Below are 16,518 nucleotides of genomic sequence, written 5' to 3' on the forward strand. Positions count from 1 at the left end.
GCCCTGGCCTGATGACAGTGAGGACAGCTGGGTAGGCCCTGATCTGATGACAGTGAGGAGAGCTGGGTAGGCCCTGGTCTGATGACAGTGAGGAGAGCTGGGTAGGCCCTGGTCTGATGACACTCAGGACAGCTGGGTAGGCCCTGGTCTGATGACAGTGAGAAGAGCTGGAAAGGCTCTGGTGTAAAGATACTCAGGACAGCTGGGTAGGCCCTGGTCTGATGACAGTGAGGAGAGCTGGGTAGGCCCTAGTCTGATGCCAGTGATATGAGCTGGGTAGGCCCTGGTCTAATGACAGTGAGAAGAGCTGGGTAGGCCCTGGTCTGATGACACTCAGGGCAGCTGGGTAGGGCCTGGTCTGATGACAGCCAGGAGAGCTTGGTAGGCCCTGGTCTGATGACACTCAAGACAGCTGGGTAGGCCCTGGTCTGATGACAGTGAGAAGAGCTGGGTAGGCCCTGGTCTGATGACAGTGAGGAGAGCTGGGTAGGCCCTGGTCTGATGACAGTGAGGAGTGCTGGGTAGGCCATGGTCTGATGACAGTGAGGAGAGCTGGGAAGGCCCTGGTCTCATGACAGTGAGAAGAGCTGGGTAGGCCCTGGTCTGATGACACTGAGAATAGCTGGGTAAGCCCTGGTCTGATGACAGTGAGAAGAGCTGGGTTGGCCCTGGTCAGATGACAATAAGGACAGCTGAGTCTGATGACAGCCAGGGTCTGATGACAGCCAAGAGATCTGGGTAGGCCCTGGTCTGATGACACCCAGGACAGCTGGGTAGGCCCCGGTTTGATGACATTCAGGAGAGCTGGGTAGGCCTTGGTCTGATGACAGTGAAGAGAGCAGGGTAGGGCCTGGTGTAATGACACTCAGGACAGCTGGGTAGGCCCTGGTCTGATGACAGTGAGGAGAGCTGGGAGGGCCCTGGTCTGATGACACTCAGGACAGCTGGGTAGGCCCTGGTCTGATGACAGTGAGAAGCGCTGGGTAGGCCCTGGTCTGATGACAGTGAGAAGCGCTGGGTAGGCCCTGGTCTGATGACAGTCAGGACAGCTGGGTAGGCACTGGTCTGATGACAGTTAGGAAAGCTGGGTAGGCCCTGGTCTAATGACAGTGAGGAGAGCTGGGTAGGCCCTAGTCTGATGACACTCAGGACAGCTTGGTAGGCCATGGTCTGATGACAGTGAGAAGAGCTGGGAAGGCTCTGGTGTAATGATACTCAAAACAGCTGGGTAGTCTCTGGTCTGATGACAGTGAGGAGAGCTGGGTAGGCCCTGATCTGATGACAGTGAGGAGAGCTGGGTAGGCCCTGGTCTGATGACAGTGAGGAGAGCTGGGTAGGCCCTGGTCTGATGACACTAAGGACAGCTGGGTAGGCCCTGGTCTGATGACAGTGAGAAGAGCTGGAAAGGCTCTGGTGTAAAGATACTCAGGACAGCTGGGTAGGCCCTGGTCTGATGACAGTGAGGAGAGCTGGGTAGGCCCTAGTCTGATGCCAGTGATACGAGCTGGGTAGGCCCTGGTCTGATGACAGTGAGAAGAGCTGGGTAGGCCCTAGTCTGATGACACTCAGGGCAGCTGGGTAGGGCCTGGTCTGATGACAGCCAGGAGAGCTTGGTAGGCCCTGGTCTGATGACACTCAAGACAGCTGGGTAGGCCCTGGTCTGATGACAGTGAGAAGAGCTGGGTAGGCCCTGGTCTGATGACAGTGAGGAGAGCTGGGTAGGCCCTGGTCTGATGACAGTGAGAAGTGCTGGGTAGGCCCTGGTCTGATGACAGTGAGGAGAGCTGGGAAGGCCCTGGTCTCATGACAGTGAGAAGAGCTGGGTAGGCCCTGGTCTGATGACACTGAGAATAGCTGGGTAAGCCCTGGTCTGATGACAGTGAGAAGAGCTGGGTTGGCCCTGCTCAGATCACAATCAGGACAGCTGAGTCTGATGACAGCCAGGGTCTGATGACAGCCAAGAGATCTGGGTAGGCCCTGGTCTGATGACACCCAGGACAGCTGGGTAGGCCCCGGTTTGATGACAGCCAGGAGAGCTGGGTAGGCCTTGGTCTGATGACAGTGAAGAGAGCAGGGTAGGGCCTGGTGTAATGACACTCAGGACAGCTGGGTAGGCCCTGGTCTGATGCCAGTGAGGAGAGCTGGGAGGGCCCTGGTCTGATGACACTCAGGACAGCTGGTCTGATGACAGTGAGAAGCTCTGGGTAGGCCCTGGTCTGATGACAGTCAGGACAGCTGGGTAGGCACTGGTCTGATGACAGTCAGGAAAGCTGGGTAGGCCCTGGTCTAATGACAGTGAGGAGAGCTGGGTAGGCCCTAGTCTGATGACACTCAGGACAGCTTGGTAGGCCATGGTCTGATGACAGTGAGAAGAGCTGGGAAGGCTCTGGTGTAATGATACTCAAAACAGCTGGGTAGTCCCTGGTCTGATGACAGTGAGGAGAGCTGGGTAGGCCCTGATCTGATGACAGTGAGGAGAGCTGGGTAGGCCCTGGTCTGATGACAGTGAGGAGAGCTGGGTAGGCCCTGGTCTGATGACACTCAGGACAGCTGGGTAGGCCCTGGTCTGATGACAGTGAGAAGAGCTGGAAAGGCTCTGGTGTAAAGATACTCAGGACAGCTGGGTAGGCCCTGGTCTGATAACAGTGTGTAGAGCTGGGTAGGCCCTAGTCTGATGCCAGTGATACGAGCTGGGTAGGCCCTGGTCTGATGACACTGAGAAGAGCTGGGTAGGCTCTGGTCTGATGACACTCAGGGCAGCTGGGTAGGGCCTGGTCTGATGACAGCCAGGAGAGCTTGGTAGGCCCTGGTCTGATGACACTCAAGACAGCTGGGTAGGCCCTGGTCTGATGACAGTGAGAAGAGCTGGGTAGGCCCTAGTCTGATGACAGTGAGGAGAGCTGGGTAGGCCCTGGTCTGATGACAGTGAGGAGTGCTGGGTAGGCCCTAGTCTGATGACAGTGAGGAGAGCTGGGAAGGCCCTGGTCTCATGACAGTGAGAAGAGCTGGGTAGGCCCTGGTCTGATGACACTGAGAATAGCTGGGTAAGCCCTGGTCTGATGACAGTGAGAAGAGCTGGGTTGGCCCTGGTCAGATGACAATCAGGACAGCTGAGTCTGATGACAGCCAAGAGATCTGGGTAGGCCCTGGTCTGATGACACCCAGGACAGCTGGGTAGGCCCCGGTTTGATGACAGCCAGGAGAGCTGGGTAGGCCTTGGTCTGATGACAGTGAAGAGAGCAGGGTAGGGCCTGGTGTAATGACACTCAGGACAACTGGGTAGGCCCTGGTCTGATGACACTCAGGACAGCTGGGTAGGCCCTGGTCTGATGACAGTGAGAAGCGCTGGGTAGGCCCTGGTCTGATGACAGTGAGAAGCGCTGGGTAGGCCCTGGTCTGATGACAGTCAGGACAGCTGGGTAGGCACTGGTCTGATGACAGTTAGGAAAGCTGGGTAGGCCCTGGTCTAATGACAGTGAGGAGAGCTGGGTAGGCCCTAGTCTGATGACACTCAGGACAGCTTGGTAGGCCATGGTCTGATGACAGTGAGAAGAGCTGGGAAGGCTCTGGTGTAATGATACTCAAAACAGCTGGGTAGGCCCTGGTCTGATGCCAGTGAGGAGAGCTGGGTAGGTCCTAGTGTTATGACAGTGAGAAGAGCTGGGTAGGCCCTGGTCTAATGACACTCAGGGCAACTGGGTAGGCCCTGGTCTGATGACAGTGAGAAGAGCTGGGTAGGCCATAGTCTGATGACAGTGAGGAGAGCTGGGTAGGGCCTAGTCTGATGACAGCCAGGAGAGCTGGGTAGGCCCTGTTCTGATGACAGTGAGGAGAGCTGGGCAGGGCCTGGTGTAATGGCACTCAGGACAGCTGGGTAGGCCCTGGTCTGATGATAGTGAGGAGAGCTGGGAAGGCCCTTGTCTGATGCCAGTGAGGAGAGCTGGGTAGGCCCTGGTCTGATGACAGTGAGAAAAGCTGGACAGGCCCTGTCTGATGACACTCAGGACAGCTGGGTAGGCCCTGGTCTGATGACAGTCAGCACAGCTGGGTAGGCCCTAGTCTGATGGCACTCAGGACAGCTGGATAGGTTCTGGTCTGATTACAGCCTGGAGAGCTGGATAAGCCCTGGTCTGATGACAGCCAGGAGAGCTGGGTAAGCCCTGGTCTGATGACACTTAGGACAGCTGGGTAGGCCCTGGTCTGATGACAGTGAGGAGAGCTGGGAAGGCCCTGGTCTGATGACACTCAGGACAGCTGGGTAGGCCCTGATCTGATAACAGTGAGATGAGCTGGGAAGGCCCTGGTCTGATGGCACTCAGGGCGGCTGGATAGTTCCTGGTCTGATGACAGCCTGGAGAGCTGGATAGGCCCTGGCTGATGACAGTGAGGAGAGCTGGGTAGGGCCTGGTGTAATGGCAGTCAGGACAGCTGGGTAGGCCTTGGTCTGATGACAGTGGGAAGAGCTGGGTAGGCCCTGGTCTTATGACACTCAGGACAGCTGGGGTAGGCCCTGGTCTGATGACAGTGAGAAGAGCTGGGAAGGACCTGGTCTGATGACACTCAGGACAGCTAGATTGGACCTGGTCTGATGACACTCAGGACAGCTGGGTAGGCCCTGGTCTGATGGCACTCAGGACAGCTGGATAGGCCCTGGTCTGATGACAGCCTAGAGAGCTGGATAGTCCTGGTCTGATGACGGCCAGAAGATCTGGGTAGGCCCTGGTCTTATGACACTCAGAACAGCTGGGTAGGCCCTAGTCTGATGACAGTGAGGAGAGCTGGGTAGGGTATGGTCTGATGACAGTGAGGACAGCTAGGTAGACCCTGGTCTGATGACAGTGAGAAGAGCTGGGAAGGCCCTGGTCTGATGACAGTCAGGACATCTGGGCAGGACCTGGTCTGATGACAGTGAGGAGAGGTGGGTAGGAACAGGTCTGATGACAGTGAGGAGAGCTGGGTAGGCCCTGGACTGATGACCTGGACTGATGACAGTCAGGACAGCTGGGTAGGCCCTGGTCTGATGACAGTCAGGACAGCTGGGTAGGCCCTGGTTTGATGACAGTCAGGACAGCTGGGTAGGCCCTGGTTTGATGACAGTCAGGACAGCTGGGAAGGCCCTGGTCTGATGATACTCAGGACAGCTGGGTAGGCCTTGGTCTGATAACAGTGAGAAGATCTGTGAAGGCCTTGGTCTGATTACACTCAGGACAGCTAGGTGGGCCTTGGTCTGATAACAGTGAGAAGAGCTGTGAAGGCCCTGGTCTGATGACACGCAGGACAGGTGGGTAAGACCTGGCTGATGACAGTGAGGAGAGCTGGGTAGGGTCTGGTGTAATGACAGCCAGGAGAGCTGGATAGGCCCTGATACATGCTATGTGAAGGCCCATGTGCAAATTTAGAAACTTTGGCTGCTGTTATATGTTCCTATTTTATTGTCATCGTTAGATAGACAAAGTTCTACTTCTGTGTATTAATTATTTACTCATATTTACACTGATGGTTGAAATGGTGATGTGATGCTGCATTTTTGGACGCAGCACTTGGATCTTAGATGTTACTTCACACACACACCTCTTATACATCTTCTGAACTGCAGCTTCCTTGAGGCGGTGCAATACTGACCACAGGGGCATCAGGCCCTGTGTCCTTTCCCCTGTACACACCAAATAGACAGCTGCACCCATCAAAGCTCAACCATAAACCTACAATGTACACAAAGTAATCCTGACCGCCGGACAGATAAATGGAACAATAAAACCCTCAGGAGGACATAACCCACCTGTCCGCATCCCACTTTGGTCCTCATTGCTCCTGTTCATGGTCTTTGCGTCGTCTTCCCAAAAATATTTGGGTGACTGAAAGATGGAGATTTCCTCTGTCTCCTGGCTCGAAAAGCCAGAGCCCTGGGGTGTGTTGAGCAGGCCATGCTGGAAGTCAGGGCCTGGGAACCCGTCGCTGCCGTGTTCTGTAGAATCCAAGCTCTCCAGGTGTGATAATGATGAGGGCAGGTCCAGCAGTGAGGTGGACGAGAGTCCTTCTGATTGGGGTTCCTCACCGGTAACTAACTGGAAGCAGATGAGCCCTATGATACAAAGCCAGGCTGTTAAAGTACACCCCGCAGGATACAGCGGGCAGATGTATTAACCTGGAGAAGGGATAAAGACGTGATAAGTGGAAGGTGATAACGCACCAGCCAATCATTACAGATTTGAAAAATGACAGTTAGGAGCTGATTGGCTGGTGCATTATCACCTTCCACTTACCACTGCTTTATCACTTCTTTATCACTTCTCCAGGCTTAATACATCTGCCCCACTGCAGCAAGTTGAAGACGTCAGCAAGAGAATGAAGAAAGTTTTTTTTACAGCCCGTATCAGCAGCATAGTATAGTAGCAAATACACAAAGGATATTTCCTTTTAGGTGAATTAGTAAAAAAACAAATTTAAAAAATATGTGTTTTTTTTAAATATCAGATCACAAACGAAAAACGGCTTTACATATCTTAGTGCATAGCAAATCTATGATATTAACGAGAGATACGATTTATTGTTACTACATATCTCAGCCAGGTGTAGCATGTTTCCGTCAATTTTATCATTAGGGACATACTACATAATGGTCCATGGACATAAATATCACCAATGGGCAGGCTTGTGTCTCGGCGGATTATGCTAGAAATTTACAAACACGCCTACAGTGGCCGGAAAAAAATATTAACCCCCTTTTGTCAACTTTAAGATTTTCTTTTCTTACATACAGGATGGATCTTGGGAACTCTCACCACTGATCAGTGCAAAAATAAGATTTTACTTACCGGTAAATCTATTTCTCGTAGTCCGTAGCGGATGCTGGGGACTCCATAAGGACCATGGGGAATAGACGGGCTCCGCAGGAGACATGGGCACTTTAAGAAGGAATTTAGGTTCTGGTGTGCACTGGCTCCTCCCTCTATGCCCCTCCTCCAGACCTCAGTTAGAGAAACTGTGCCCAGAAGAGCTGACAGTACAAGGAAAGGATTTTGGTAATCCAGGGCAAGATTCATACCAGCCACACCAATCACACCGTATAACATGTGATAACAACCAGTTAACAGTATGACAAATAACAGAGCATCAGGTCAAACCCTGATGCAACCATAACTTAACCCTTATTGAAGCAATAACTATATACAAGTATTGCAGAAGAAGTCCGCACTTGGGACGGGCGCCCAGCATCCACTACGGACTACGAGAAATAGATTTACCGGTAAGTAAAATCTTATTTTCTCTAACGTCCTAGTGGATGCTGGGGACTCTGTAAGGACCATGGGGATTATACCAAAGCTCCCAAACGGGCGGGAGAGTGCGGATGACTCTGCAGCACCGATTGAGCAAACAAGAGGTCCTCCTCAGCCAGGGTATCAAACTTGTAGAACTTTGCAAAAGTGTTTGAACCTGACCAAGTAGCCGCTCGGCAAAGTTGTAATGCCGAGACCCCTCGGGCAGCCGCCCAAGAAGAGCCCACCTTCCTAGTGGAATGGGCCTTAACTGATTTTGGCAGCGGCAATCCAGCCGCAGAATGAGCCTGCTGAATCGTGTTACAGATCCAGCGAGCAATAGTTTGCTTTGAAGCAGGAGCACCAAGCTTGTTGGAAGCATACAGGATAAACAACGGGGTATATTTACTAAGGTCCCGATTTTGACCGAGATGCCGTTTTTTCTTCAAAGTGTCATCTCGGTAATTTACTAAGCAAAAATCACGGCAGTGATGAGGGCATTCGTAATATTTTGGAAGTCCTAGGAAAAAATCACGAATCAATACACCATCGGTCAAATACGCCTGCAATTTGGTAGAAATCGGGAATTTACTAAAAAGTGCAAAACACAAACACTGCCGACAATAGCCAAACACTGCCGTGATGAAATACAAATCGTGAAAAAGTGCTAAAAAAAACCAGACCTGCTTTTTTATCCCGTGTTTGTATAGGCATGCACGGATCCATGAGATCCGTGCATGTTTTTCAGTGGGAAGGGGTGGGAAATGTTATAATTTTTCACACAAAAAATGCGTGGGGTCCCCCCTCCTAAACCAAACCAGCCTCGGGCTCTTTGAGCCGGCCCTGGTTGCAAAAATATGGGAAAAAAATTGACAGGGGTTCCCCCATATTTAAGCAACCAGCACCGGGCTCTGCGCCTGGTCCTGGTTCCAAAAATACGGGGGACAAAAAGCGTAGGGGTCCCCCGTATTTTTGAAACCAGCACCGGGCTCCACTAGCTGGACAGATAATGCCACAGCCGGGGGTCACTTTTATACAGTGCCTTGCGGCCGTGGCATCAAATATCCAACTAGTCACCCCTGGCCGGGGTACCCTGGGGGAGTGGGGACCCCTTCAATCCCCCCCCCCCAGCCACCCAAGGGCCAGGGGTGAAGCCCGAGGCTGTCCCCCCATCCAATGGGCTGCGGATGGGGGGCTGATAGCCTTTGTTGAAAGTAATGAATATTGGCCCTCATTCCGAGTTGATCGCTCGCAAGGCGAATTTAGCAGAGTTGCTCACGCTAAGCCTACGCCTACTGGGAGTGTATCTTAGCTTCTTAAAATTGCGACCGATGTATTCGCAATATTGCGATTACAAACTACTTAGCAGTTTCAGAGTAGCTTCAGACTTACTCGGCATCTGCGTTCAGTTCAGTGCTTGTCGTTCCTGGTTTGACGTCATAAACACACCCAGCGTTCGCCCAGACACTCCCCCGTTTCTCCGGCCACTCCTGCGTCTTTTCCGGAAACGGTAGCGTTTTTATCCACACGCCCCGAAAACGCCGTGTTTCCGCCCAGTAACACCCATTTCCTGTCAATCACACTACGTTCGCCAGAGCGAAGAAAAAGCTGTGAGTAAAAATACTATCTTCATTGTAAAATTACTTGGCGCAGTCGCAGTGCGAATATTGCGCATGCGTACTGAGCGGAATTTCACTGCGATGCGAAGAAAATTACCGAGCGAACGACTCGGAATGAGGGCCCTTGTTTTTAGTAGCGGTACTACAAGTCCCAGCAAGCCTCCCCCGCAAGCTGGTACTTGGAGAACCACAAGTACCAGCATGCGGCGGAAAACCGGGCCCGCTGGTACCTGTAGTACTACTACTAAAAAAATACCCCAATAAAGACATTACACACACACCTTGAAAGTATAACTTTAATGCATACATACACACCACCATATACACATACTTACCTTATGTTCACACGAGGGTCGGTCCTCTTCTCCAGTAGAATCCATGGTGTACCTGTTGAAAAAATCCTACTCACCAAATCCAGTGTAGAGGGCTCCTCGGGTAATCCATTTTTCTCTAACGTCCTAAGTGGATGCTGGGGACTCCGTAAGGACCATGGGGAATAGCGGCTCCGCAGGAGACTGGGCACAAAAGTAAAGCTTTAGAACTACCTGGTGTGCACTGGCTCCTCCCCCTATGACCCTCCTCCAAGCCTCAGTTAGATTTTTGTGCCCGAACGAGAAGGGTGCACACTAGGTGGCTCTCCTGAGCTGCTTAGTGAAAAGTTTAGTTTTAGGTTTTTTATTTTCAGTGAGACCTGCTGGCAACAGGCTCACTGCATCGAGGGACTAAGGGGAGAAGAAGCGAACTCACCTGCGTGCAGAGTGGATTGGGCTTCTTAGGCTACTGGACATTAGCTCCAGAGGGACGATCACAGGCCCAGCCATGGATGGGTCCCAGAGCCGCGCCGCCGGCCCCCTTACAGAGCCAGAAGACAGAAGAGGTCCGGAAAATCGGCGGCAGAAGACGTCCTGTCTTCAACAAGGTAGCGCACAGCACTGCAGCTGTGCGCCATTGCTCTCAGCACACTTCACACTCCGGTCACTGAGGGTGCAGGGCGCTGGGGGGGGGGCGCCCTGAGACGCAATAAAAACACCTTGGATGGCAAAAAATGCATCACATATAGCTCCTGGGCTATATGGATGAATTTAACCCCTGCCAGAATACATAGAAAAACGGGAGATAAGGCCGCCGATAAGGGGGCGGAGCCTATCTCCTCAGCACACTGGCGCCATTTTCCCTCACAGCTCCGTTGGAGGGAAGCTCCCTGGCTCTCCCCTGCAGTCACTACACTACAGAAAGGGTTAAAAAAAGAGAAGGGGGGCACTAATTACGCGCAGTATTAAAGATACAGCAGCTATAAGGGGAAAAACACTTATATAAGGTTATCCCTGTATATATATAGCGCTCTGGTGTGTGCTGGCAAACTCTCCCTCTGTCTCCCCAAAAGGCTAGTGGGGTCCTGTCCTCTATCAGAGCATTCCCTGTGTGTGTGCTGTATGTCGGTACGTTTGTGTCGACATGTATGAGGAGAAAAATGATGTGGAGACGGAGCAGATTGCCTGTAATAGTGATGTCACCCCCTAGGGGGTCGACACCTGAGTGGATGAACTGTTGGAAGGAATTACGTAACAGTGTCAGCTCTGTATAAAAGACAGTGGTTGACATGAGACAGACGGCTACTCAGCTTGTGCCTGTCCAGACGTCTCATAGGCCGTCAGGGGCTCTAAAGCGCCCGTTACCTCAGATGGCAGATATAGACGCCGACACGGATACTGACTCCAGTGTCGACGGTGAAGAGACAAATGTGACTTCCAGTAGGGCCACACGTTACATGATTGAGGCAATGAAAAATGTTTTACACATTTCTGATAATACGAGTACCACCAAAAAGGGGTATTATGTTCGGTGAGGAAAAACTACCTGTAGTTTTCCTGAATCTGAGAAATTAAATGAGGTGTGTGATGATGCGTGGTTTTCCCCCGATAACAACTGATAATTTCTAAAATGTTATTGGCATTATATCCTTTCCCGCCAGAGGTTAGGGTGCGTTGGGAAACACCCCCTAGGGTGGATAAAGCGCTCACACGCTTGTAAGAACAAGGGCTCTACCCTCTCATGAGATGGCCGCCCTTAAGGATCCTGCTGATAGAAAGCAGGAGGGCATCCTAAAAGGTATTTACACACATACTGGTGTTATACTGCGACCAGCAATCGCCTCAGCCTGGATGTGCAGTGCTGGGTTGGCGTGGTCGGATTCCCTGACTGAAAATATTGATACCCTAGATAGGGACAGTATATTATTGCCTATAGAGCATTTAAAAGATGCATTTCTATATATGCGTGATGCACAGCGGAATATTTGCCGACTGGCATCAAGTCTAAGTGCGTTGTCCATTTCTACCAGTAGAGGGTTATGGACACGACAGTGGTCAGGTGATGCGGATTCCAAACGGCATTTGGAAGTATTGCCTTATTAAGGGGAGGAGTTATTTGGGGTCGGTCTTTCAGACCTGGTGGCCACGGCAACAGCTGGGAAATCCACGTTTGTACCCCATGTCGTCTCTCAACATGAGAAGACGCCGTATTATCAGGCGCAGTCTTTTCGTGGGCAAGCGGGCAAAAGGTTCCTTATTTCTGCCCCGTGACAGAGGGAGAGGAAAAAGGCTGCAGAAATCAGCCAGTTCCCAGGAACAGAAACCCTCTCCTGCCTCTGCCAAGCCCTCAGTATGACGCTGGGGCTTTACAAGCAGAATCAGGCACGGTGGGGGCCCGTCTCAATGAATTTCAGCGCGCAGTGGGCTCACTCGCAAGTAGACCCCTGGATCCTTCAGGTGATATCTCAGGGGTACAAATTGGAATTCGAGACGTCTCCCCCTCGCCGTTTCCTAAAGTCGGCTTTACCGATGTCTCCTTCTGACAGGGAGACAGTTTTGGAAGCCATTCACAAGCTGTATTCCCAGCAGGTGATAATCAAGGTACCCCTCCTGCAACAGGGAACGGGGTATTATTCCACACTGTTGTGGTACCGAAGCCGGACGGCTCGGTGAGACCGATTCTAAATCTAAAATCTTTGAACACTTACATACAGAGGTTCAAATTCAAGATTGAGTCACTCAGAGCAGTGATTGCGAACCTGGAAGAAGAGGACTACATGATGTCTCGGCACATCAAGGATGCTTACCTTCATGTCCCAATTTACCCTTCTCACCAAGGGTACCTCAGGTTTATGGTACAGAACTGTCACTATCAGTTTCAGACGCTGCCGTATGGATGGTCCACGGCACCCCGGGTCTTTACCAAGGTAATGGCCGAAATGATGATACTCCTTCGAAGGAAGGGAATTTTAGTTATCCCTTACTTGGACGATTCCCTGATAAGGGTAAGATCCAGGGAACAGTTGGAGGTCGGTGTAGCACTCTCTCAGGTAGTGTTGCGGCAGCACGATTGGATTCTCAATATTCCAAAATCGCAGCTGATTCCGACGACTCGTCTTCTGTTCTTAGGGATGATCCTGGACACAGTTCAGAAAAAGGTGTTTCTCCCGGAGGAGAAAGTCAGGGAGTTATCCGAGCTAGTCGGGAACCTCCTATAACCGAGCCAAGTCTCAGTACATCAATGAGATGGTTCTGGGAAAAATGGTGGCTTCCTATGAAGCAATCCCATGCGGCAGATTCCACGCAAGAACTTTCCAGTGGGACCTGCTGGACAAATGGTCTGGGTCGCATCTTCAGATGCATCAGCGGATAACCCTGTCACCAAGCACAAGGGTGTCTCTCCTGTGGTGGTTGCAGAGTGCTCATCTTCTAGAGGGCCGCACATTCAGGACTGGGTCCTGGTGACCACGGATGCCAGCCTGCGAGGCTGGGGAGCAGTCACACAGGGAAGGAATTTCCAGAGCTTATGGTCAAGCCTGGAGACATCACTTCACATAAATATCTTGAAGCTAAGGGCCATTTACAATGCTCTAAGCTCAGCAAGACCTCTGCTTCAAGGTCACCCGGAGTTGATCCATTCGGACAACATCACGGCAGTCACCCACGTAAACAGACAGGGTGACACAAGAAGCAGAAGGGCAATGGCAGAAGCTGCAAGGATTCTTCGCTGGGCGGAAAATCATGTGATAGCACTGTCAGCAGTATTTATTCCGGGAGTGGACAACTGGGAAGCAGACTTCCTCAGCAGACACGACCTCCACCCGGGAGAGTGGGGACTTCACCCAGAAGTCTTCCACATGTTTATAAAACTCGACAAGTATTGCGCCAGGTCAAGGGACCCTCAGGCAATAGCTGTAGACGCTCTGGTAACACAGTGGGTGTACCAGTCAGTGTATGTGTTCCCTCCTCTGCCTCTCATAACCAAGGTACTGAGAATTATAAGATGGAGAGGAGTAAGCACTATATTCGTGGCTCCGGATTGGCCAAGAAGGACTTGGTAACCGGAACTTCAAGAGATGCTCACGGAGGATCCGTGGCCTCTACCTCTAAGAAGGGACCTGCTCCAGCAAGGACCCTGTCTGTTCCAAGACTTACCGCGGCTGCGTTTAACGGCAGGGCGGTTGAACGCCGGATCCTGAAGGAAAAAGGCATTCCGGATGAAGTCATCCCTATCCTGATCAAAGCCTGGAAAGATATAACCGCAAAACATTATCACCGCATTTGGCGAAAATATGTTGCGTGGTGCGAGGCCAGTAAGGCCCCGACGGAGGAATTTTCAACTAGGTCGATTCCTACATTTCCTGCAAACAGGAGTGTCTATGGGCCTGAAATGGGGGTCCATTAAGGTTCAAATTTCGGCCCTGTCAATTTTCTTCCAAAAAGAACTAGCTTCAGTCCCTGAAGTTCAGACGTTTGTGAAAGGGGTACTGTATATACAGCCTCCTTTTGTGCCTCCAGTGGCACCTTGGGATCAAAATGTAGTTTTTGGGTTCCAAAAGTCACATTGGTTTGAACCACTTAAATATGTGGAGTTAAAATATCTCACATGGAAAGTGGTCATGCTGTTGGCCCTGGCCTGGGCCAGGTGCGTGTCAGAATTGGCGGCTTTATCCTGTAAAAGCCCTCATCTGATTTTCCATTCGGACAGGGCGGAATTGAGGACTTGTCCTCGGTTTCTCCCTAAGGTGGTTTTCAGCGTTTCACCTGAATCAACCTATTGTGGTGCCTGCGGCTACTAGGGACTTGGAGGACTCCAAGTTGCTAGACGTTGTCAGAGCCCTGGAAATATAGGTTTCCAGGACGGCTGGAGTCAGAAAATCTGACTCGTTGTTTATTCTGTATGCACCCAACAAGCTGGGTGCTCCTGCTTCTAAGCAGACTATTGCTCGTTGGATTTGTAGTACAATTCAGCTTGCACATTCTGTGGCAGGCCTGCCACAGCCAAAATCTGTAAAAGCCCATTCCACAAGGAAGGTGGGCTCATCTTGGGCGGCTGCCCGAGGGGTCTCGGCTTTACAACTTTGCCGAGCAGCTACTTGGTCAGGAGCAAATACGTTTGTAAAATTCTACAAATTTGATACCCTGGCTGAGGAGGACCGGGAGTTCTCTCATTTGGTGCTGCAGAGTCATCCGCACTCTCCCGCCCGTTTGGGAGCTTTGGTATAATCCCCATGGTCCTTACGGAGTCCCCAGCATCCACTTAGGACGTTAGAGAAAATAAGAATTTACTTACCGATAATTCTATTTCTCGTAGTCCGTAGTGGATGCTGGGCGCCCATCCCAAGTGCGGATTGTCTGCAATACTGGTACATAGTTATTGTTACCAAAAAATCGGGTTATTGTTGTAGTGAGCCATCTTTTCTAGAGGCTCCTCTGTTAACATGCTGTTAACTGGGTTTAGATCACAAGTTATATGGTGTGATTGGTGTGGCTGGTATGAGTCTTACCCGGGATTCAAAATCCTTCCTTATTGTGTACGCTCGTCCGGGCACAGTATCCTAACTGAGGCTTGGAGGAGGGTCATAGGGGGAGGAGCCAGTGCACACCAGGTAGTTCTAAAGCTTTACTTTTGTGCCCAGTCTCCTGCGGAGCCGCTATTCCCCATGGTCCTTACGGAGTCCCCAGCATCCACTACGGACTACGAGAAATAGAATTATCGGTAAGTAAATTCTTATTGTAATCCACGTACTTGTAAAAATAAAAAAACGGGACACCCGACCACGAACTGAAAGGGGCCCCATGTTTTCACATGGGACCCCTTTCCCCGAATGCCAGAAACCCCCTCTGACTGATGTCTAAGTGGGTTTCTTCAGCCAATCAGGGAGCGCCACGTTGTGGCACCCTCCTGATCGGCTGTGTGCTCCTGTACTGTATGACAGGCGGCACACGGCAGTGTTACAATGTAGCGCCTATGCGCTCCATTGTAACCAATGGTGGGAACTTTGAGGTCAGCGGGTGACCGAAAGTGACCTCACCGCTGACCACAAAGTTCCCACCATTGGTTACAATGGAGCGCATAGGCGCTACATTGTAACACTGCCGTGTGCCGCCTGTCATACAGTACAGGAGCACACAGCCGATCAGGAGGGTGCCACAACGTGGCGCTCCCTGATTGGCTGAAGAAACCCACTTAGACATCAGTCAGAGGGGGTTTTTGGCATTCGGGGAAAGGGGTCCCATGTGAAAACATGGGGCCCCTTTCAGTTCGTGGTCGGGTGTCCCGTTTTTTTATTTTTACAAGTACGTGGATTACAAATGGATTACCCGAGGAGCCCTCTACACTGGATTTGGTGAGTAGGATTTTTTCAACAGGTACACCATGGATTCTACTGGAGAAGAGGACCGACCCTCGTGTGAACATAAGGTAAGTATGTGTATATGGTGGTGTGTATGTATGCATTAAAGTTATACTTTCAAGGTGTGTGTGTAATGTCTTTATTGGGGTATTTTTTTAGTAGTAGTACTACAGGTACCAGCGGGCCCGGTTTTCCGTCGCATGCTGGTACTTGTGGTTCTCCAAGTACCAGCTTGCGGGGGAGGCTTGCTGGGACTTGTAGTACTGCTACTAAAAACAATATTCATTACTTTCAACAAAGACTATCAGCCCCCCATCCGCAGCCCATTGGATGGGGGGGACAGCCTCGGGCTTCACCCCTGGCCCTTGGGTGGCTGGGGGGGGGACCCCTTGATTGAAGGGGTCCCCACTCCCCCAGGGTACCCCGGCCAGGGGTGACTAGTTGGATATTTGATGCCACGGCCGCAAGGCACTGTATAAAAGTGACCCCCGGCTGTGGCATTATCTGTCCAGCTAGTGGAGCCCGGTGCTGGTTTCAAAAATACGGGGGACCCCTACGCTTTTTGTCCCCCGTATTTTTGGAACCAGGACCAGGCGCAGAGCCCGGTGCTGGTTGCTTAAATATGGGGGAACCCCTGTCAATTTTTTTCCCATATTTTTGCAACCAGGGCCGGCTCAAAGAGCCCGAGGCTGGTTTGGCTTAGGAGGGGGGACCCCACGCAATTTTTTTTTAAAGTTTAAACATTTTTTTATTTTTTTTTACAAGGTGCACAATGAAGCCCTGCACGTTACTCTCAGATCCGGCCGAGATTCATTGTATTAAAGTCGGCAGTGTTTTACAAGTCACTCACGTAAAACACTGCCTAAAAAAACGAATGACATCGACATCGGAAAAACCGAAAATGCAGAATACGGCAGCTTAGTAAATTAGTCGTAATCAATTAAAAAAGTTGCATATTTACACTTTCGATGTCATT

At 51.2% G+C, this 16,518-nt stretch overlaps 1 protein-coding gene across 2 annotated transcripts in view; it reads right to left on the bottom strand.

Moving 5' to 3' along the window:
• The window catches only part of PODXL2 (podocalyxin like 2), a 103,823-nt gene that overhangs the window by 64,972 nt on the left and 22,333 nt on the right, over window positions 1-16,518 (bottom strand). For both annotated transcript variants that reach the window (XM_063941178.1, XM_063941179.1), the window contains one exon: window positions 5,780-6,082. In XM_063941178.1, the coding sequence (XP_063797248.1) occupies window positions 5,780-6,082 (303 nt within the window). The remainder of the gene's footprint in view (window positions 1-5,779; window positions 6,083-16,518) is intronic.

This window comes from Pseudophryne corroboree, chromosome 9, assembly GCF_028390025.1.
Source record: "Pseudophryne corroboree isolate aPseCor3 chromosome 9, aPseCor3.hap2, whole genome shotgun sequence".
NCBI lineage: Eukaryota > Metazoa > Chordata > Amphibia > Anura > Myobatrachidae > Pseudophryne > Pseudophryne corroboree.